Raw genomic sequence first — 21,019 nt, forward strand, 5'->3', positions numbered from 1 at the left:
TCTATACATCTTCTGAAATCTAGGCGGAGGTTCCCAAACCTTCATTCTTGACTTCTGTGCACCTGCAGGCTCAACACCACGTGAAAGCTGCCAAGGCTTGGGCTTCCACCCTCTGAAGCCACAGTCCAAGCTGTATGTTGGCCCCTTTCAGCCACAGCTGGAGTGGCTGGGACACAGCGCCCCAAGTCCCCAGGCTGCACACAGCACAGAGACCCTGGGCCCAGCCCACAAAACCATTTTTTCCTCCTAAGACTCTGGGCCTGTGATGGGAGGGGCTACCATGAAGATCTCTGACATGGCCTAGAGACATTTTCCCCATGGTCTTGGTGAGTAACATTAGGCTCCTTGCTACTTATACAAATTTCTGCAACCAGCTTGAATTTCTCCCCAGAAAATGGGTTTTTCTTTTCTATCACATAATCAGGCTGCAAATTTTCCAAACTTTTATGATCTGCTTCCCTTATAACTCTGAAAGCCGTTAACAGTACCCAAGTCACCTCTTGAATGCTTTGCTTCTTAGAAACTTCTTCCTCCAGATACCCTAAATCATCTTTCTCAAGTTCAAAGTTCCACAAATCTCTGGGGGCAGGGGCAAAAGACTGCCAGTCTCTTTGCTAAAACATAACAAGAGTTACCTTTACTTCAATTCCCAACAAGTTCCTCAGCTCCATCTGAGACCACCTCAGCCTGAACCTTATTGTCCACATTGCTATCAGCATTTTTGGCAAAGCCATTCAACAAGTCTCTAGGAAGTTCCAAACTTTCCCACATTTTCCTGTCTTCTTCTGATCCCTCCAAACTGTTGCAATCTCTGCCTATTACCCAGTTGCAAAGTCACTTCCACATTTTCGGATACCTTTTCAGCAACACACCACTCTACATGTACCAATTTACTGTATTAGTCTGTTTTCACACTGCTGATAAAGACATACTTGAGACTGGGAAGAAAAAGAGGTTTAATTGAACTTACAGTTCCACATGGCTGGGGAGGGCTAGAATCATGGCAGAAGGTGAAAGGTACTGCTTACAGGGCGGTGGCAAGAGAGAATGAGGAAGAAGCAAAAGTGGAAACCCCTGATACACCCATCAGATCTCGTGAGACTTATTCACTATTAGATGAATAGCACAGGAAAGACCAGCCCCCATGATTCAATTACCTCCCTTTGGGTCCCTTCCACAACATGTGAGAATTCTGGGAGATACAATTCAAGTTGAATTTGTAGTGGGGACACAGCCAAACCACATCAACGGGCAATGCCTGGCGCTGCTCTTGCACTTGATAGGCATTTAATAAACACTAGCTCCTTCCAATTTATCCTCCCCTCTGTCACACCTGAACTGTGTCCATGAATTTACACTCAAGAGGTCACTTCACCTAATCCAAAGACTAACCCACTAACACCAAAAGGCACAAGGATTTTCTCACCCAAGGAGCCCCTAGGTTGAGCTGTGGGTGCTGCCTTGTCCAAGACTCCCAAGTCACTGGGCGAGGATCCTGGCTGGGAACACAGGGCAAGAGAAGAGGTCTTGGGAAGCCTTTACTCAAAGAGGCTCTCTTGAGCTGGGGCCGCACTGACACTAGTGAGGGCTATGCTGAAGGGAAGGCCTCAGGTGCAGTGCCTGGCTGCAATCCCCAGAGGGAATAACTGGGTTGTTTTGGTGCCCTTTGGGAATTTCTTTTTATTAAAAAAAAATCAATTTCTGTGGTAATATTTTAAAGAAGATACAAATTTGCTAAAAGAAAAAAAGAAAAGAAATCAACATCACCCTCTGAGATAACCACCACAAGAATGATGGTGTATCTTCTTCCAGAAGCTTTTCTGTGCACATACAGGTAAACTTGGGTAAAATTTTCCCTAAATAAAAATGGGATTATGCCCTGCACAGTGTTTTCATAAGCTCTTTTTTCATGTACCAATGTATTACAAATACGTTTCTGTGTCTTTTGTTAACAGTGATAGAGTACTCCACCGCATATATTGAACATAATTATTTTAACTATCCTCCTTCTGTTGGGCACTAGTTGTTCCTCATGTTTACAAACCACTCTGGGATTGACACCTGGGCCTTCCACTTTGCTCACCTGCTTCACTACCAACTGGGGAGCCTGTGGTGAATTAAAGATGATCATATATTCTTTGCCACTCATTCCATTGCTGGGTGGAGTCCACTTCCTGTCTCCTTGAATCTGGGCTGACTCATGGGCTGTTTTAACAAAAATAATAGTAGAAGTGACACTGTATAACTTCCAAGGCTAGGCCTTAAGAAATCTGTAGCTTTCACGTTAGCCATTCTGGAATGTCTTTGTTTTGAACTGCCATATTAGGAGGAAACTCAAGCAGTCATGTGGAGGAGAACAGAGGCTCCCTAGCCAAGAGTCCCAGCTGAGCTCCTAACCAGTGGCTGACAAAACTACCAGCTATGTGAGTGAGGTCATTTGGACTGTTCAGCTATCCCAGTGCCCCAGCCAACACCACACTTAGAACTACCTAGTTAATCCACAGAAGCATGAAAAACAATAAAGTGCTGGGTTTGTTAAGCTACTGAATATCGGGTGGCTTGTGATGCAGTAGTAAATAAGAAACCAAGTATTTCCTGGGAATCACCAGCCTGCTGCTTCTGGGGGGATGCTCTTTGTCTTTCTGAACCTCACTTGCCCATCTGAAAAATAGGAGGACTGGAGTAACATAGTACTCTTTTTAGTAGTCAACCTGCAGCTAAGATTATCAGTGTGGGATTGAAGGTCAGGGTGGTGAAGCTAAGAAGAAACAAAGTGAACCACTTCAGAGATGCTAGGGTCACTGAAAATGAGATATGAATAATACAAGGTGGTTACAAGAGAACAGAAAATTCCAGGCAGCAATTTCACATGACTAGTAAAATGAAACAGTTGAAATAGCTGATAAGATGGTGAAAAATGGTGTGCACCAAGCTGGCTAAGACAAACTGGACCAAATATGGCACTGGATTTGACCTAGGTTTCACCTAGGCCGTCATTGTATGATCATTAACATACTAAATTACACACCCATCAGCACCATGACAGTTCCAGGAACATCCATATTTGGTGTAAAAATGAATGGCACCAGAGTTCCGAGAAATGTCCACCTTTTTTCAGGAATCTCCGTGCCCCTTGATTAAAGAAACCCACAAAGGTAGCAGCCTCAAACCCCCTTGCATGACTCCCTTAAGTGCACCTGCATTCCACTTTTTTCGAGTGAGTACTTTTCACTTTGCAATAAATCTCCATACTTTCACTATTTTCTGACTCATCCTTGAATTCCTTCTTGCAATGGTGTCAAGAGCCTGGACGCTGGCTGGAGTCAAGGACCCACTGGCATTTGGGGGCCTCCCCCAGCCCACTGGTATCATCAGGATTCTATGCCACTGTGATAAGACTGATGAAGTGGCCCTTTGGTGAACCTGGAAGGGCTCTTGTGACCACCTTGACTAACTGTGTATAAGCAGAAGTGACACTACGTGACTTCCAAAACCGGATCACAGAAGCACCATGCGGCTTCCATTTTGCTCCCTTGGGATACCAGTACCCAGTACCCAGAGGGGCCATGTGTAGGTGTCCCGGCTGACAGCCAACATCAATCAGCTGGCAGGTGAGTGAAGAAGACTCCAAATGATTCCAACCTCCTGTTCCCAAATCACAGGGAGTCTTCCCAGCTGAGGACCCCGGATATCTTGGAGCAGAGATAAGCTGTTCTGACCCATAGAATCTGTGAGGAAGCTAAAATTGTGTTTTGTGCTATTAAGTTTTGAGATGGTTTGTTACTCAGGATTAATAGCAGAAACAGCTGCTAAGTGAAGTCTTTAGGAGGCTGCTCGAGTTTGTTATTTGTCATCTACAACTGAATTAAGACATTAGCGGAGATACGTGGCATATTCTGCCATGAAATCTGCTGCCACACAGGGCTTCCAGGAGCCTACAGCACTTACACACAGACAGCCGGAATCCTGACATTTTAAGGAGCATCTCTGGTCATCAGTGAAACCTCTGTATCATCCCAAACTGGTAGAGATGCTCAGTGAGGCTTTCCTTGTGTTTAAATTTAAAACAACCATTCACTTGGTTTTGTCATTGTCAATGCAGGGTGCAGTGATGGTTTGATCCACTGTTATGAGCAGCAGAATGGAGCAGTGTGGTCTGAGCCCTGGACCATCAGTTCAGGTGTTGAGGCCCCTCTCCTGGGTCAGCAGCACTAATCACATCCTGCTTCACTTCTCTTCTCCAGAATTCCAAGCCTTCCTGACCATCCACCATCATCTGGGCACTCAGCCCCATGCTGCTCTGCCCAAATTCTCATCTGGCCCAATCCAGTCTCTTCCTCCTTCCCTGGTCTCCCAAATCCTTCCATTTTTTCACTTTACAAGAACACATGAGCATGTCATTTCACTTTTGAGAAATCAGACCCAATGGAAAATGAAATGGGTTATTTTATTTTTTATTTATTCATTTTGAGACGGTGTCTCACACTGTCACCCAGGCTGGAGTGCAGTGGCACGATCTTGGCTCACTGAAACCTCTGCCTTCCAGGTTTAAGCAATTCTCCTGCCTCAGCCTCCCAAGTAGCTGGGATTACAGGGCATGCCACTACACCTGGCTAATTTTTGTATTTTTTTTTTTTTTTTTTTTTTTGGAGACAGAGTCTCGCTCTGTCGCCCAGGCTGGAGTGCAGTGGCGCAATCTCGGCTCACTGCAAGCTCCGCCTCCCGGGTTCACGCTATTCTCCTGCCTCAGCCTCTCTGAGTAGCTGGGACTACAGGCACCCGCCACTACGCCCGGCTAATTTTTTTGTATTTTTAGTAGAGACAGGGTTTCACCATGTTGGGCAGGCCGGTCTTGAACTCCTGACTTCAGGTGATCCACCTGGCTTCATCTCCCAAAGTGCTGGGATTACAGGCATGAGCCACCGTGCCTGGCTGAAATGAGTTATTTATAATGCCAAAACTTTTTCTTAAGTTTCAAAAATCCTCTCAAAAACTGAATAGCAGAATAAATCAAACTTGTTAAAGGATGTGGGTATGTTTTAAGATGTCCGACGTAACTTGGTGTGAGGCCTCCTGAGGAAAGGGTGGGAGGGCCCCGTGGAGGGCTTCACTTTCTCTTCTTCAGCAGGGGACTAGGGAGAGGTGGGCTGGGGAACGGGGTTGGGAGAAGACCCTGCAGGACTTTGTGGGCAGTGGTGAGGGTCTGGATTTTGCTCTGTGCCCATGAAAAGCGCATGGAAGGAAAACCTGCGGAAGGAAGTGATTGGATCTGCAGTTTTAAAAATCCAGTCCTATTACAGCTGAGTGGAGAATGGATGGTAGAGAGGTAGGAGATCACCAGGACTTGTTTTCCAAGCACTGGTCATAACCTTGATCGTGACCCTCCTAATCACAGCAGGATTTGGTCAAAACAGCATGCAGTGGGGGATCCAGGGAAAACCAGCAGATGGCCACAAAAGTGACTCTAGTTGCCCTCACTGCTCATTAGCATAAGGACACTTCCACCAGGCCATGACAGTTTACAAATGCCACAGCAGTGGGCCATGGCAACAACTGAGAAGTTACTTAAATGGTTCCAGAAACTTCCAGCTCTTTTCCCAGAAAGTTCCAAAAAACCCACCTCTTAACTAGCATATAATTAAAAGTGGGTTGACATACAGCTGCCAACAGCCCATCCGCTGCTCCTCTGGGCACACTGCCTGTGGGGTAGCCTTGTTCTGCAGGGAGCAGTCCCTCTGCTGCCATGCACTGCTGCTTCAATAAAAGTTGCTGTCTGACACCACTGGCTTGCCCTTGAATTCTTTCCTGGGAGAAGCCAAGAACCCTCCTGGGATAAGCCCCAATTCTGGGGCTCACCTGCCCTCCATCAGTCAGGGCAGGAGTAGAAGGCAGGGGAGCAGTAGGGAGGCTGGAGCAGTGGCCCAGGGGAGAGATGATGGGAGTGAAACCAGGGTGGTGCAGGGATGGAAACAAATGGATGAATTCACATGGATTTACAGCAGGTGGTTCTAACACAGTGGAAGGAAAGAGAGGGCAGCCATGACAGGAATGGAGCAGCCTCCTCCCCAAGCACCACCCTCTAAGTAAGGACTTCCTCCTCTTTAGTCCTCCCCTGGGCGGGCTGGACAGGAAGTCCCACCCTACTTCCTTCTGAGCCCCTTCCTTCTCCAAGGGGTTAGGGTTTGGGCGTTACCAAGGAGACCAGGAGGGACCTAGACCCAGGAAGCTGCGGAGGGAAGGGTGGTGGGCTGTGAAGGCCCCCAGAAGGGTCTCTGATGATGTGTTTCCTCCTGTTTCCTCCTCAGACGCCTTCCCTGACCACCCAATGGTGCCACCTCCTTTCCCCTTCCCTCCCCTGTAGGAGTCCCTGTTTATTCCCTTTATAGCCCCATGACAATCTCAAATGGCCTCTGTTTATTGATTTACTCATTATTGTTTACTTAGGCCGTAATTATTTGAAGTCTGTCTCATGGACTAGAACCTAACCTTCATGAGGAAGCCCTGTGTCCCTTTTCAAGTGTAGAAATCCCAGTCTCTAAATCATTGCTAGACAGTGAGTGAATGCAAGAATGGGTGGATGGTGAAGCCAGAAATCTAATATTGAACCCGACAACCCAGTAGCTTAGATTCCTGATATTTAAGTAAAAGAAAACAACAGACACCTGAAAAAAAAGTCTTTAAAAATCACTAGGAGGAAAAAAAAAATCTTTAATTATATAAAAGGGACTTCAGTATTTCTGCATGCCCTCAAGGCTGGGATCAAATAACTCTCCTAAACTGCCCTGAATGTGCCCTATGGCTCCACAGGGAGATGTGGCACTGTCCCTAGGAGGGATCCCCTGGGCACTGTCTCGGCCAAGAGACATGCCAAGGACCCCTCCTTGTCCTGAGTTTACCTCTGACTAGAGGCAAGGGGTTCCACAAGCTCACGCTTTAGGAATTAGTGGACTCTGTTACTAACCACAGTGAGCACATATTGAGCACCTACTGCATGTCAGCCTCAGTGTTAAGTGCCTCAGAAATACCTGATCTTATTTAATATCCTCACACTCATTTTGGAGTATAATAATTATTACTATTATCCATTTTGCTGATGGGAAAATTGAGATTCAGAAAGGCTAAGGACCTCATCAAGTCACACAACCAAGTGACAGAGTTGGGATTTGAACCTCAACCTCCCTACTCCCAAACTCCTGCACTTTAATGACCTCCTGATGCCAGAGTTGAGAGTAGTGAGGTACAAAGCTGTCCTGGTGGCAGGGGACCCTCTCTGTAGAATGCTGTGTGGTTGTTTTAATATGAAGAGACAGGTTGCTTCCCCCGCTGTCCCCAGAGGGATCATCCTCCCCGCAGTTGTAGCTACAACTGCCAAGTGCCCAGGCGCAGCCAAAGAGGGAAAAAACCCCAAACCGTCCAGACCCTGAGGGAGGGTCCTTCATGGAAACTCATCACAAGTGCGGGGAAAGTGGAGTCTTTTATTGAAAGTGGGAATACTCAGCCTGCTGTCAGGATGGGGTCTGAGAGGCCTCCAGCCCCAAGGTGACTCCCCTCCTCCTGGCAGGCTGACCATGGAAGGGAATGTTTGCCAACGGGGTAGTGGCTGGACCCTTTCTCGGGGTTGGGGCAAGGGAGGAAGAGGGTTGGGGGGCCAGGGAGGGACCTGTCATGGAGGCTGAGGGGACTCTGGGCAGGGGACTGTTTTCCAGGCCGAGCCTCTCCGGGACTGGTTCCAGCTTCTTCCAGTTGCAGCAGCATCTCTGCCTCTGTCACTCATGTGCTCAGCACCAAAAGGTCCTTGGATGGCAGAACAGAGTAGCCAGTGAGGGGTGGGGTGGCTCTGGCTAGAACCTTTCTACTCACCTGCCTACGGATCTGGCCAGTCATGTTTCTAGGAAGTGGTAACTCTGAACAGTGGAGATAAAGGGGTTGTGCAGGCCCGAGGAGCACCTGGCCATGTCATTATCTGGCCCTGTGCAGAGGACCTTGGGCAAGACACTTCCCATCCCCTTATTCCCCAAAATAAGAGAAGTAGGCCTGAGTCCCTCTTCACAGTCTTCCAAAATCCAGTTTTCATAATTAAAAAATAAAATTCTTTGGCCAGGCGTGGTGGTTCACTCCTGTAATCCCAACACTTTGGGAGGCTGAGGCAGGTGGATCACCTGAGGTCAGGAGTTTGAGACCAGCCGGTCAACATGGTGAAACCACATCTCTACTAAAAATACAAAAATTAGCCGGGCATGGTGGCACGCACCTGTAATTCCAGCTACTTGGGAGGCTGAGGCACAAGAATCACTTAAACCCAGGAGGTGGAGGTTACAGTGAGCCAAGATCATGCCATTGCACTCCAGCTTGGGTGACAAGAGCAAAACTCCCTCTCAAAAAAAAAAAAAAAAATCTTCAACAAAATAAATAATAAAAGTAAGAGATGATAACCCATAGACCCCAAAAAAAATTCATGAGTCTCTATCGACAGAAATAAATAATTAAATGGATAAATAAACAAATGGAAGAGAAGAGACAGCTCTTCCTCGGTAGAATTCCAGCTGACACATGTCAAAGGAACTGGAGAAGCAGAATATCACCATTAGGCACACACCACAATCATAACAGTTGCAGACGAAACCGTGAACACTGAATGGCAAAAATTAGTGGGAGAAAGTCTAACGAGAAACAGGATATTTGCATGGTCTCCCGGTACCTCCTCACAAGAGATGGATTAGCTACTAAGGGAAAAATAGTAATTTTACAGCGAAGAAGCACTTAAGCAAGCACTCAAAGTGAACACCTCCAGGAATAAGTCACATGGACATCGGTACCCCCTGAAAGGATGCATTGGGGACTGCGTCACTTCTGTGGTGTTCTTGCCAAAAATACAAAACTTCAATCCAATTGTGAAAAAAGCGTCCATCAAATCCAGGGCATATCGCACAAAACGGGCCAGACTCATCGGATATGTCAAGGTTATGAAACACAAGGAAAAGGTGAGGAACTGTCCCACCTTGGAGGACTCTAAAAAGACGTGACAACTGAATGCAAGAGGGGGTCCTTGACTGGACCCTGAACCAGACCAAAGACAATGGAAGGAGAACTGGTGAATACGTCTGCAGATTCTTCATGGTTTTGTACCAATGTTAATTTCCGGGTTTTGATTATGGTACTCTATGTAAGATGCTAACGTTAGGGGGAGCTGGGAGAAGGGTATTCTGGAATTGTCTGACTATGTTTGCAACTTTTCTGTGTGCCTAAAATTATTTCAAAGTAAAAAGTTAAAATAAATGGCCAGACTTATATAATAATAATAATAATAGTAATAATAATGGCAGCTGCCATTTACAGGGGGCCTACAGGGTCAAGCCTGGGACTGAGGTTTTCTTTAAACCTTTCAAACCCAATACCCATTATACATTTTATTACAGGCATTTGTGTTATCTCCCTTATTATTCTGGAATAAGGTTCACAGATTCTATAACACGTGTATACCTATATTTCAAAAACCAGTATAATTCCCTTACCAGAATATAAAGGAGAAAGAAAAGGTAAGTCATTTATAATAAAATAATATGTATTTTGATATGAAAATATGCACACATTCAGGAAAGAAAAATTCATCTCTACCAATTTCAAAAAGGCCCTGGGGGCCAGGGAGGGTGTAGTACAGCCCCACCAAGAGCCATTGGTTTGAGCTGCTTCACATTGTTTTGGTGGAAACTCTAATTCTCACCAGCTGGGTGACCTTGAGCAAATGGCCTACCCTCTCTGATACTCAAGTCCTTCATCTACTAAGTGAGGGCAAACATCAACCAGGGCTGTGGTAAGGCCAAATCCATGAAAAACTATGCATGGGGCACTGAACATCTCAGTAAATAGTAGAGATTATGATGATGATGATGATAAACCTGTGCCAATCCTGTTCTTGTTTCCTAACCCCTTTGTTGAAGTGAATAATAACATTTTATACTACAATGCTCTATCTCGTTTAATTTCTCACCACAAACTGTATGAGGTGGCCATTATTGTTCCCCATTTTCAGATGAGAAAACTGAGGCTCAAAGCAGTGCTGAGGTCCTGCAGGATCTCAAGAGACCGGGCCAGGGCAGGGAACTGTCCCAGAGCCAGCATCTGACCCCTGCCCACACTGCCCATCCAAGGTCATTGTCCACCTCCCTTGACTGACCCCCTAATGTGGGAAGGGGGCTGTTCCCTGGGTCCGAGCCTGCCATGAATGTGAGGGGCAAATGTGAGGGGCAATTTCCTTCGGCAAGGAAATTGTCAATCTGGCGCAAAGGCCCCATTCATTCCATTTTTGGGAATTTGTTCCAAGGAACTAAATCTAGAATCGAGAAACAGTTTATGCATTGAGATGTTCACTGCAGCATCCTTTATTATAGTGATGGTATTTATAATGGTGGACACTTCCAGAAGTGCTTATTATGTGCCAGGCCTGTGCAAGGCACGTTACACGTAGAATCCCATTTTCTCCTAAAAGCAGCCCTATGGGTAGGTACTATGATTAGCCCCTTTTTATAGAGGAAATAAATGGAGGCTTGGAGAGGTTACCCAGCTGGAAACTGGCAGAGTTAGGATTTGAACCGGGGTCACTGGGCTCCAAGCCCTCGTTCTTTAACCCCAATGCTCTACTGATTCCCTGAGCAAAGCCATGTTTAAAAATAAAACTTCAGAAAGACTGGAATGAAAAGCAGCAAAATGTTCTCGGGGGAATTGCTGGATTGTATATATGTATGTATATATATATATATACACACACACACACACACACATATATGGATGCATACATGTTTGTTTAATCTTTTCCATATTTTCCAAATTTCAGATATTGGGCACAGGTGGTTTCTATAGTGGAAACAAGAGCCCCTGCATGTGAACTTCAAAGCAACTGCCATGATTATAATTAGCCAATTACTTCGGGAATATTTACCGAAAAGCCATCTCCCCATTGGGCTGAGAGAGCTTTGCAAGGGCCAGGGTTGTCCTTGTTCACTGCTGGATCCCCAGGCCCCTGCACAGTGCCTGGCACACAGTAGGTGCTCAGTAAAAGTTGTTCCAATGAACTATACCACATTCCATTTTGGGCAAGCCCCTTACTGCTGTGAGCCTCAGTTCTCACATCTGTAAGATGGCAACAATGACACCTGTGGTGAGGGCTAAATGAGACTGTGAATGGGAGAGTGTCTTTAAGGATCCTTAACAGCTCTGTTCCTTGTTCCCTCAGCCCCATACTTGGAAGGAAGAAGACCCTGTTTCCTCCTCTTCCCTCCTCTTCTCTTCCTCTTCCAAGTTCCTGGCCTGAATGCAGTGGTCAAAGGTGACGAGCAAAGGGCAGGGAGGAAAAGCAGAGTGGAGCTCGATCTCCTCTTACCTCCAACACGTCAATGTCTGCATTGCTAAAGTCGATGTTGAGGATTTTGGGGAGAGGGACGCCGGAACCCAGCACAGCTGTAAAATAAAAAACAGTCAGACATGGTCAGTGGTCCGAGAGGTGTTGGTCTCACCCGAAGCCGGCAGTGTTTGTAAGAAGATCGGCAATTTCTTTTTTCTTTTTTTGAGACAGAGTCTCGCTCTGTTGCCCAGGCTGGAGTGCAATGGCACAATCTCGGCTCACTGCAACCTCCACCTCCCAGGTTCAAGGGATTCTCCTGCCTCAGCCTCCCAAGTAGCTGGGATTATAGGCACACGCCAACATGCCTAATTTTTGCTTTTTTTCGTTTGTTTGTTTTGTTTTTTGTTTTAGTAGAGAGAGGGTTTCACTATGTTGGCCAGGCTGATCTTCAACTCCTGACCTCAGATGATCTGCCTCCACCTCAGCCTCCCAAAGTGCTGAGATTACAGGCGTGAGCCATGGTGCCCACGCCTGGCAATTTCTTTTTCTTTTTCTTCTTTTCTTTTCTTTCTTTTTTTTTTTTTTTGACTGAGTGTTGCTCTGTTGCCTCGGCTAGAGTGCAGTGGTGCTATCTCAGCTCACTGCAACATCCACCTCCTGGGTTCAAATGATTTTCTTGCCTCAGCCTCCTGAGTAGCTGGGACTACGGGCATGCGCCACCACGCCCAGCTAATTTTTCTGTTTTTAGTAGAGATGGGGTTTCACCATATTGGTCAGGCTGGTCTTGAACTCCTGACCTCGTGATCCACCCGCCTCAGCCTCCCAAAGTGTTGGGATTACAGGCTTAAGCTACTGCGCCCGGCCCTGGCAATTTCTTTTATGCCTCTAGGCTTTTGTCCTTGCAGTTCCTCCTACCTGGCGCACATTCTCTCACCCTAGCATCCCTCTCTGAGACTGTTCAGATGTTATCTCCTCTGCGAGGCTTTCTGGAGCCCAAACGACTCTAGGCTCCTGCAGCACCCCCATCCCACCTCCGAACTGCTCTGTTAGAGAAACCGTAAAATATTAATTATCTGTTTCTGTATCTGTCACTCCCACCACATTGTGAGTTCCTTGAAGGCAAGAACTGTGTCCCCTTGGGAGGCCAAGGTGGGTGGATCACTTGAGATCAGGAGTTTGAGACCAGCCTGGCCAACATGGCAAAAACCCATCTCTACTAAAAATACAAAAATTAGCTGGGCGTGGTCGTGCACAGTTGTAATCCTAGCTACTCCGGAGGCTGAGGCAGGAGAATCTCTTGAACCCGGGAGGCAGTGGTCGCAGTGAGCTGAGATCGCGCCACTGCACTCTAGCCTGGGCCACAGAGTGAGACTCCATCTCAAAAAAAAAAAAAAAAAGAAGAAGAAGAAAGAAAGAAAGAAAAGAACTGTGTCCCCAGCATCACCCAGCCCTTTGCCCAGTCATAGAGGAGATGGCAAATGTTTGCCAAGTGAAGTAATGGAAAGTGCACGTGGAGCCCCAGCCATTGACTCTGCCATGGAATGTGCTGTTTGTTTTCAGATTGTCAGAGCCTAAGTACACCTGCTAATTACTGTTCTAGAGACAGAGCAGGAAGAGAGAAAAAGAAGTGGGGTAGGAAAGGGTGGATAGGGGAAGTAAATTAAGTGAAATTTAACAGACTTCCCTATTCCAGCAGGACTTTTCAAAAAGCGAAGGACATTGTGAATCTACCCTGCAGGAGTATCTTCAGCACTTCCCAAACTTGCTCAGCCATGGAACGCTTTACGGAGCTCACGTTGGGGACTATGGACCTAGTCTAAGCTCTCATTTTGAAAATGGTGAATTGCACTTCAGTATGATTAAAAGACTCGCCCCCAAGTTCACACCACTCTCAGTGATTAAGCCAGGCAAGAGGCTCCGTCTCTTCCCTCCCAGGTCAGCCCAGCCCAGCACCTGACCCCATCCTCTCACAGGGGAACCACCACTTTCCCCGCCAGGGAGACTCGGCTTCCTCTGGCCACAGGCCCAGAACAAGGGTTTGTTTGACATCAAGATGGCTCCAAAAGAACCCCCTCTGGTGTAGCTGATGACATCAGCTGGGACGTGCCAGCCCTCCTTGTCTTCTCACCCAGGAAGCAGGAGTGGAAGAGAGTCTGGGGCCCAGTGGCCCCAGGGCTTAGGCAGTTTCCCAGTCCCAGTGTGTGAGTAGCCGATGACCCCCACAGTTCAACAAGCAGCCTTCCCGGTAACATTCCTGAGACGCCCCAGAGAGCAAAGCAAGCTCAGTCTATTCTGTTTATAAAGTCGGGCAAGGAAACCTCGTAACTCGATATGGTTGCCTAGCGGGGCAGATTCTGGGCTAGGAAGGAGGCTGGGGATGTCGGTAAGAGCAACTTTAGCTTTATATGCACCAATAGAACTTCTCACAGTAAGAATGTGTTCCTGTAGTTCCTGTATAATTAAAAGTAAATGCATGTTTAAATATGAGTCAGGAAATATCTCAATCATATGGGGAAAAAATGGAGAAAAAAGAGTTTAGAAGGAAATATACTCAGATGTTGAGATTCATTGCCTCTGCGAGGTGAGTTTTTTTTTTAATTGTTTTATATTTTCTAAAATTTGCACACATACAATGTTCATACATAATCAGAATTTTCACAGATAATCCGAAAAATAAAACAATCAGCCAAACAAGAAAGAAGCAAATAGGAAGGTGCTGGAACTTTGGGGGCCACATTTGGATTTGGAAGCTTTCATCAACACGCTTCTAAGGAAGTGCTCAGAAATACTATTGAGGTAGGATAGATGCACATCCAGCGTGCTCAACAAGCCAGTATCCCCCAGTACCCAAGCCACAAGCTCCCAGAGAGGTACAGGCACCCACTCTCACCGTTCATTGCGGGCATGAATGCCAGGTCAAAAATCTTCTCCACCAGCACCTCCATGAGGCCAATCTGCAGAGGAAGAAGGAGGACAGAGCCCGGGCAGGGGTTTGCTCAGCTTCAGAGGGCCCCTTGGGTCTGCTCCCCTGGCTCAAGGTGGAGACACAGAGCTGCTCTGGGAGAGTCTAGGTTCTGGCAGTCAGAATCCCTGGGACCCCAGAATTTCTCACCGGCAGCCTTAAGGTGCCCCCCGTCCACTTGCACATTGTGCAGATGGGCAGACTGAGGCCCAGCATGGGCGGTGATCCAAGGCCCCTGTGAAGCAGGGATTGAGGGAGGCCTAGTTCCTTCCCTGGGAGGCACAGAGCACAGGTTTCAGGGTGGCCCGGCCCAGATGGCACCGTCATGGCATCACAGAAGCCCCAGTGGTCCTGGAGCCAACACCCCAGGTTCCCATCCCAGCTCAGCCTCCGTGGGCCTCTGGACAGGCCCCTTCACCTCTCTTACCCTCCGCTTCCTCAGCTGTAAAATGGGTCAGTGAGCTGAGTTTGCAAGGACACGGTAAGGATGGTGGGGAGATCATGTAAAACTCCCGGCCTTGAGGCTTTTCATATGTTATCTCCCTTAACTTCTCTAAGTCTTGGTTTCCACATCTGAAAACAGGAGTGAGTAACCCTTGCCTCACAGGGTGGTTATAAAAATCAGACATAAGCCCCTATATGTAACATGCCTGACGTTCCAATCTGCACAGGGTGAAGGCATTGACTTACTTTCCGGCAGTGCCTCTTCCTAGCTCTGTTGCCTTGGGCAAGTCACTTGAGCTTACCTTCCTTATTTGGAAGAATGGGTGTAATAATAATACCCAAATCATAACAAGATGGTAAGGATTAAATGAGAAAATCTCATTAAAAGAGAAAAAAAAGCATAATTCAGTGCCTAGGGCCCATCTCGATAGCTTCATATTCATTAATTTTATACTGTCAGCCCCTTTCTTCACTTGGAGTCCAGAGATTTCAGTTCTAGTCCCAACTCTGCCCCAACCAGCTGGGAAGCCTTGGGCAGTTTCTCCCTATAAAATGAAGCTGGCAAGATCGGCTTCACAGGCTGCAGCTTTTTGGGTTAGAAAAGCTATAAAATAAGCAACACAATGAATGGGTTTGACTTTTTCTGCACATGTGGAAATCTCATCCAAGCTTGCCCCAGAAAGCTAGCAGATGCTTAGTTGTCAATTTATAAAAAGCGGAGGTGGGGGGTGGGGAGGAAGGAGTGTTTCTGAAGCCTTAGGTGGGGGTGGGGCACCCAAGAGTGAACAAAGAGATAAAACAGGACCCAACTCTAGAATGTGAGCATCTCAGATTCCTGGACCCTTGGAAAAGCAGAATTCCACAACCCAGGGGGCAAGAAGGGAGGTTAGAAATGAACTCAAATTGTATTCATTTTACAGATGGGGAAACTGAGGGTCAGAGCGGGTTGATATCGCTCAAGGTCACACAGGAGTCAGTGGGCTCCTAACTCCAGGAGGAAAGGGGTCCTGTAGGACAAGGCTGCCACTGTGCCTCCTCACCCTGAAATGGAGCGATTTGGGCCAAGTGGCCCCCCATGGGGCAGCCAGTTAACATGGGACAGCACCCGAGGCGGAGTAGAAGGAGCTGCGAGTCTGTCCTCTGCCCCTCACTTGACTTGTGGGCCTCAGTTTCTACATCTGTCCATCTGCAAAATGAGGGCTGCTAGTGTTGACGAGAACACTTTGGAATTCACAAACTGCCCATGCCCAGCCAGCCTCACGGGAACACCATTCCCGGAAGACCCGTCCTGGGCTCCTTCCCAGAAGATCTCGCCCTGGGACCTGAGTGTGGTACTTACATCAAAGTTGCCCACGTTTGAGGTTCTGAGGTTGAGGCTGGTCCTGTAAATGAAGAAAACAGCCTGTGAGAAGCAGGGATTGCCTGGAAATCATAAGGCTCTTGCATTGCAACAAATTGTGAGAAGCCCCTCCACTATCCTCACAATCACTCTCCATCTGCAGGGATTTAATAAGAACAATGCTGGCTCTCACATGCTGAGCGCTAACTACACATCAGACACCACGCTAAGGGCTTCATGCACCACACGGAGAAGGCTCAAATCATAGCTTTGCCTCAGTCAAAGTACTTTACCTTCCTATGCCTCAGTTTCTTCATCTGCAAAGTGGGTGGCTGCTAGGACTAAAGGGGGTATTCCCGTAAAGCGCTGCTCCAGAGCCCCTGCCATACGTGCATGAGTGATCGCCATCACCTCGTGTAATCCTTCCAGCCATCCAGTGGAGCAGGAGGCTGAGGCTCCAGGGTAATTTACTGCAGCCACAGAGCCAGGGAGGGATAGCCCAGGCCTCCCACCCTGAGCCTGTACTCTCGCTGTTGTGCTGTTCTGAGACGGGAGGCTGAGGCCGGGGTTTGAGGTCTCATTCTGCTCTATAAGGGCCTCCATCCTGCTGCACCTGAATCTCAATGCAGCTGTCAGTCCTACCCGAGAGCCCAGACCGGGCTTGCCCGTGGGGAGAAAATCGTTTGGGGCTGTTCAGAAGCATCAGCTCGGTGTCCAGCAGGAGGGAAATAAAGGCTTCTTCTAAGGAAACAAGACTGTCCGCTTCGGACATGTTTTCTTCCTTCCTGACTTCCTTACCCAGCCTCTCTCCCTCTCAGGCACTGCACCCCACAGTATCCGTGCCCTTTTCCTCTCTGCGAAGCTTGCCCATGCTGCTCTCCCTGCAGGAAACCCCCAGCTCTTGCCCAGCTGGCCCCTACTCCTTATCCAGGCCGCAGGCTGAATCTTGCCTCCTTGGGAACTCCTGGATGTCTCTGATGTGCACTATATTAATCATGAGTAACTGCCATTCGTGGGCTTAAGAAATATTGGTTGTAAAAGAAAAGCTTACAATGATCTAGTCACGTGCTAAAAATTTTACATATGACCTCATTTAATCTTGAAATGGAAATAATGATAGTATTTATTTCCATAGGCTGATATAAAGAATTAAAGGAAGGCTGGGTGCAGTGGCTCATGCCCGTAATCCCAGAACTTTGGGAGGCCGAGGCGGGCAGATCACTTGAGCCCAGGAGTTCAAGACCAGGCTGGCCAACATGGCGAAACCCCGTCTCTACTAGAAATGTAAAAATTAGTCTGGCGTGGTGGTGCACGCCTGTAATCTCAGCTACTTGGGAGGCTGAGGTAGGAGGATCGCTTGAGCTGGGGAGGTCAAGGCTGCAGTGAGCCATGACTGCACTCTAGCCTGGGCAACAGAGCGAGCTCCTGGCTCAAAAGAAAAGAAAAAGAAAGAATTAAATGAAGACACACCTAGGACTTAGCCAAATACCTGGCACACAGAAAGCATCCAATGAATAATAATTATTCTTTTTATGAATCTTATGAGGTAGTGACTATTACCCCTATTTTCAGATGAGAAAACTGAGGCTCAGAGTGAAGTTGGTTGGCCAATATCACACAGCCAGTTAGTGGTCACATCAGGATTTGAACCCATATTGCTTGGCTCCAAAGCGCATGATTGTACCCATCCAATGCAGCAGATTACACGAACCTGGGTTGGCTCACAGCCCCTCTATGTACTTGCTGGGTGGCCCTGGGTAAGTAAATCCACTGTTTCCAGCCCTAGTTTTCTCCCTACAAAGGGAGAATAATAGCCCTGACTTCCACTGGGACCATCGGAGGGGAGAAACAAGATAATACGTACACTTCAAGTACATAGAGCAGAGCCTGGTGTGTCATCATCACCAGCATCCTCCTCCTCCTCGTCCTCATCATCATTGTTACTTAGAGACAGGGTCTCGCTCTGTTGCCCAGGCTGGAGTGCAGTGGCGCAATCATAGCTCACCACAACCTCGAGCTCCTGGGCTCCTGCCTCAGCCTCGTGAGTAGCTGGGATTACAGGCACATGATACCAAGCCCGGCTAATTTTTTCTAGGACTACAGGTGTGTACCTATGCCCAGCTAATTTTTCTATTTTTGTAGAGATGGTGTCTTGCTATGTTTCTCTGTCTAGTCTCAAACTCCTGGCCTCAATGAGTCCCCCAGCCTCGTCCTCCCAAAGCACTGAGACTACAGGCATGGGCTACTGTGCCCACCCCCCAGCATCGTTATTATTACTGACTGTTGATTTTGGCAGTAGTTTCTTTCTAAGTTCATGGCTTCACCCACCTTGCCTGGCTTGTGACAGTGGTCTTGGCAGGCATGAGCCATCATCACCTTTGCAGCCCCTTGGGTTTACCCAGCCCTGATGGCCACACAGGAGACCTCTACCCGCTCCCTGGTGGCTCCTCCATGAGCAGCACCAGCACCATCAGGACCCCAAGGCAGCATAGCCCCTTACTTGTCCAGCTTGGCATCGATCATGAGCTTATCTCCTTCTACGGAAAACGAGGCCAAGAGTTCTGTGTCCTGGAGGGAAAGGAAAGGAGAAAGACGTCACTGCCATCATGTCTTGGCCAGTGCTTGCCAAGGAGTCATTGTGTGCCCAGTGCTAGCTAGGGCTTCGTTAACCCTGAGCATGATGGCAGGTTGTTCCCTGAGGCCTGGGTCAGACCTCCTTTTACAAGCATGAGACTCCTGGTTAACACCATATAATGGATTTGCACCCCCTCTGGAGTGAATCATAACTGTCCCATCCCCCAGGAGAGGATATAAAAGGCCCAGGCTCATCTCTCTCTCTCTCCAAGTAGAGGCCTTTTTGTAGGAAAATCCCTTTTTCCTTCCCTGCCTCCCACCCAAAATAAATTGAATTTAAAAGTTGGCTTTATGAAAAAACAGTAAGCTCCCGACAAATTCAGGTGATGTTAGTAGATAACAATGACCACGATGATTGGCCTGATGAGGAACTAGGGGCTCTGGGTGCACGTGGCAGGGGTGTAAGCTGGTGTGGGAAATGGTGTTTGGACTGAGGACTGAAGGGTATGTGGGACTTGGCCAGATGAAAAGAGGGTGGGAGAGTAATCCAGGCAGTGGGGAGGGCATGGGCAAAGGCCCGGAGGCAGGGAAGAGGTTGGCATTAGAGAGGTAGAGAGGAGGCCAGAGAGCAAGGAGGTAAAAGGGTTCGTGAGGCTGCAGTGAAAAGGGGCCAAGCCAGGCAGAGCTGTGCGCTGGGGAGGAGTCAGGGCCACATCCCTGGGACAGCAGCAGTCATTGCAGGATGCCGGGCTGGCTCACACAAACCTCTGGGCTGCTGGTGGAAAATCTCCACACAGTAGAGGCTGATCGATGGAGGACAGATTGGGACAGCCATTTCCACTTGTGGGCTAGATTCGACCCTTTAACCTACCATCTTATAAGGCCCACACAAGAACCCCCACACTCTGTGGCTTGGCATGCTCCAGCCTAGAGCACCTGATTCCCAACTAGAAGTGGCTCATTTGGTCTCAAGCTCTGGGAGTAGGAGGGACTAGCAGGAAGACAGCAGGTGGGACCAGAGTCCCAAGTGTCTGAGTCCAAAGCCTGAAGCCTTAATCATGGAGGGGGAAATGGCATTAAACACAGCTTAACACATTCCTCTGACCAATGTTTACTGAGCATCTACTATGTGCTGGGCCCTAAACTAGACTGTAGCCTAGGGTCTCACCACAGAGTGAGACTCCATCTCAAAGAAAAAAAAAACAACCCGACTTCCCATGTGCAACCTTCCTAATATGTTTGATACGCATCTTTTTGTTTGTATGTATTTTTAGAAAATGTTTGTTTTGTGTGCAAAAAGAAATTAATAAACATTTAAAAAGAAAAGAAAAAAAAACAAAAAACAAAAAAGGAAGTAAGTGAGTAACTATGCAGATACCTGGGGGAAGAGCATCCCAGGCAGAGGGAACGGCATGTGCAAAGGCCCTGAGGTCAGACAGTGCCTGACATGTTGGAGGAACACTGAGGAGCTCAGAGGTGATGAGGGGATGGTCATGAGGACTTTGTGGGCCATTGTCAGGAGATGGGATTTTATTTCAGAATTGAAGGAATGCAGAGGAGAGACATGGTTCACTTTTTTTTTTTTTTTTTTTTGAGATGGAGTCTTGCTCTGTCTCCCAGGCTGGAGTGCAGTGGTGCGATCTCGGCTCACTGCAGCCTCCGCCTCCCGGATTCAAGCGATTCTCGTGCCTCAGCCTCCCGAGTAGCTGGGACTACAGGTGTGTGCTACCACATCCGGCTGATTTTTGTATTTTTAGTAGAGACAAAGTTTCACCATGTTGACAAGGCTGGTCTCGAAATCCTGGCCTCAAGTGATCCACCCACCTCAGCCTCTCAAAGAGCTGGGTTCTCAGGTGTGAGCCACCATGCCTGGCCATGGTTCACATTTTAAGAGGATTCCTTTCTATGAAATCATTGTGAAAATTGTTGTATTTGTATCAGTCCCCTGCTAGGTACCAGGGACAAGAGAGCAGGCACCATCTGTCTCATTTCCCCTTTCCCCAGTGTCAAGTACAAAGCATAGCACATAGTAGGTGCTCAACAAATATTGCTGAATGAATGACCAAGACTGGCTTGGCCACACACTGGGTATATACAACCTGTGAGAATAATATCAGCTAACACTTTGGCAGCCTTTAGGGTATGTCAGGCACTGCTCTGAGCATCTTACTAATGCCCTACTGCCATCCCCCTGTGGTGGAGGAGAAAATCAGTCTTAATTTCATTCAATCATCACGACAACCCCATGTGGTATTTTTTCTCCATGTTACAGATGAGAAAACTGGGGCTCAGAGGGAAATGCCAAGCAAATTGTGCAAGGCCAGCAAGAGAGTTAAGATTCTAGTCTAGAGATAGGGAGTGA

At 47.7% G+C, this 21,019-nt stretch overlaps 1 protein-coding gene across 1 annotated transcript in view; it reads right to left on the reverse strand.

Annotated features, from left to right (window-relative positions):
- Positions 1 to 7,455: 7,455 nt before the first annotated feature.
- The window catches only part of BPIFB4 (BPI fold containing family B member 4), a 32,295-nt gene continuing 18,731 nt past the window's right edge, over positions 7,456 to 21,019 (reverse strand). The window contains exons 14-18 of the mRNA XM_032142574.2: positions 18,584 to 18,651; positions 16,084 to 16,126; positions 14,229 to 14,292; positions 11,378 to 11,454; positions 7,456 to 7,794 (exon numbers count right to left, since the gene is read on the reverse strand). Coding sequence (XP_031998465.1) covers positions 7,771 to 7,794; positions 11,378 to 11,454; positions 14,229 to 14,292; positions 16,084 to 16,126; positions 18,584 to 18,651 — 276 coding nt within the window. The 3' untranslated portion in view covers positions 7,456 to 7,770. The remainder of the gene's footprint in view (positions 7,795 to 11,377; positions 11,455 to 14,228; positions 14,293 to 16,083; positions 16,127 to 18,583; positions 18,652 to 21,019) is intronic.

The sequence above is a fragment of the Hylobates moloch genome, unplaced genomic scaffold, assembly GCF_009828535.3.
Source record: "Hylobates moloch isolate HMO894 unplaced genomic scaffold, HMol_V3 SCAFFOLD_21, whole genome shotgun sequence".
NCBI lineage: Eukaryota > Metazoa > Chordata > Mammalia > Primates > Hylobatidae > Hylobates > Hylobates moloch.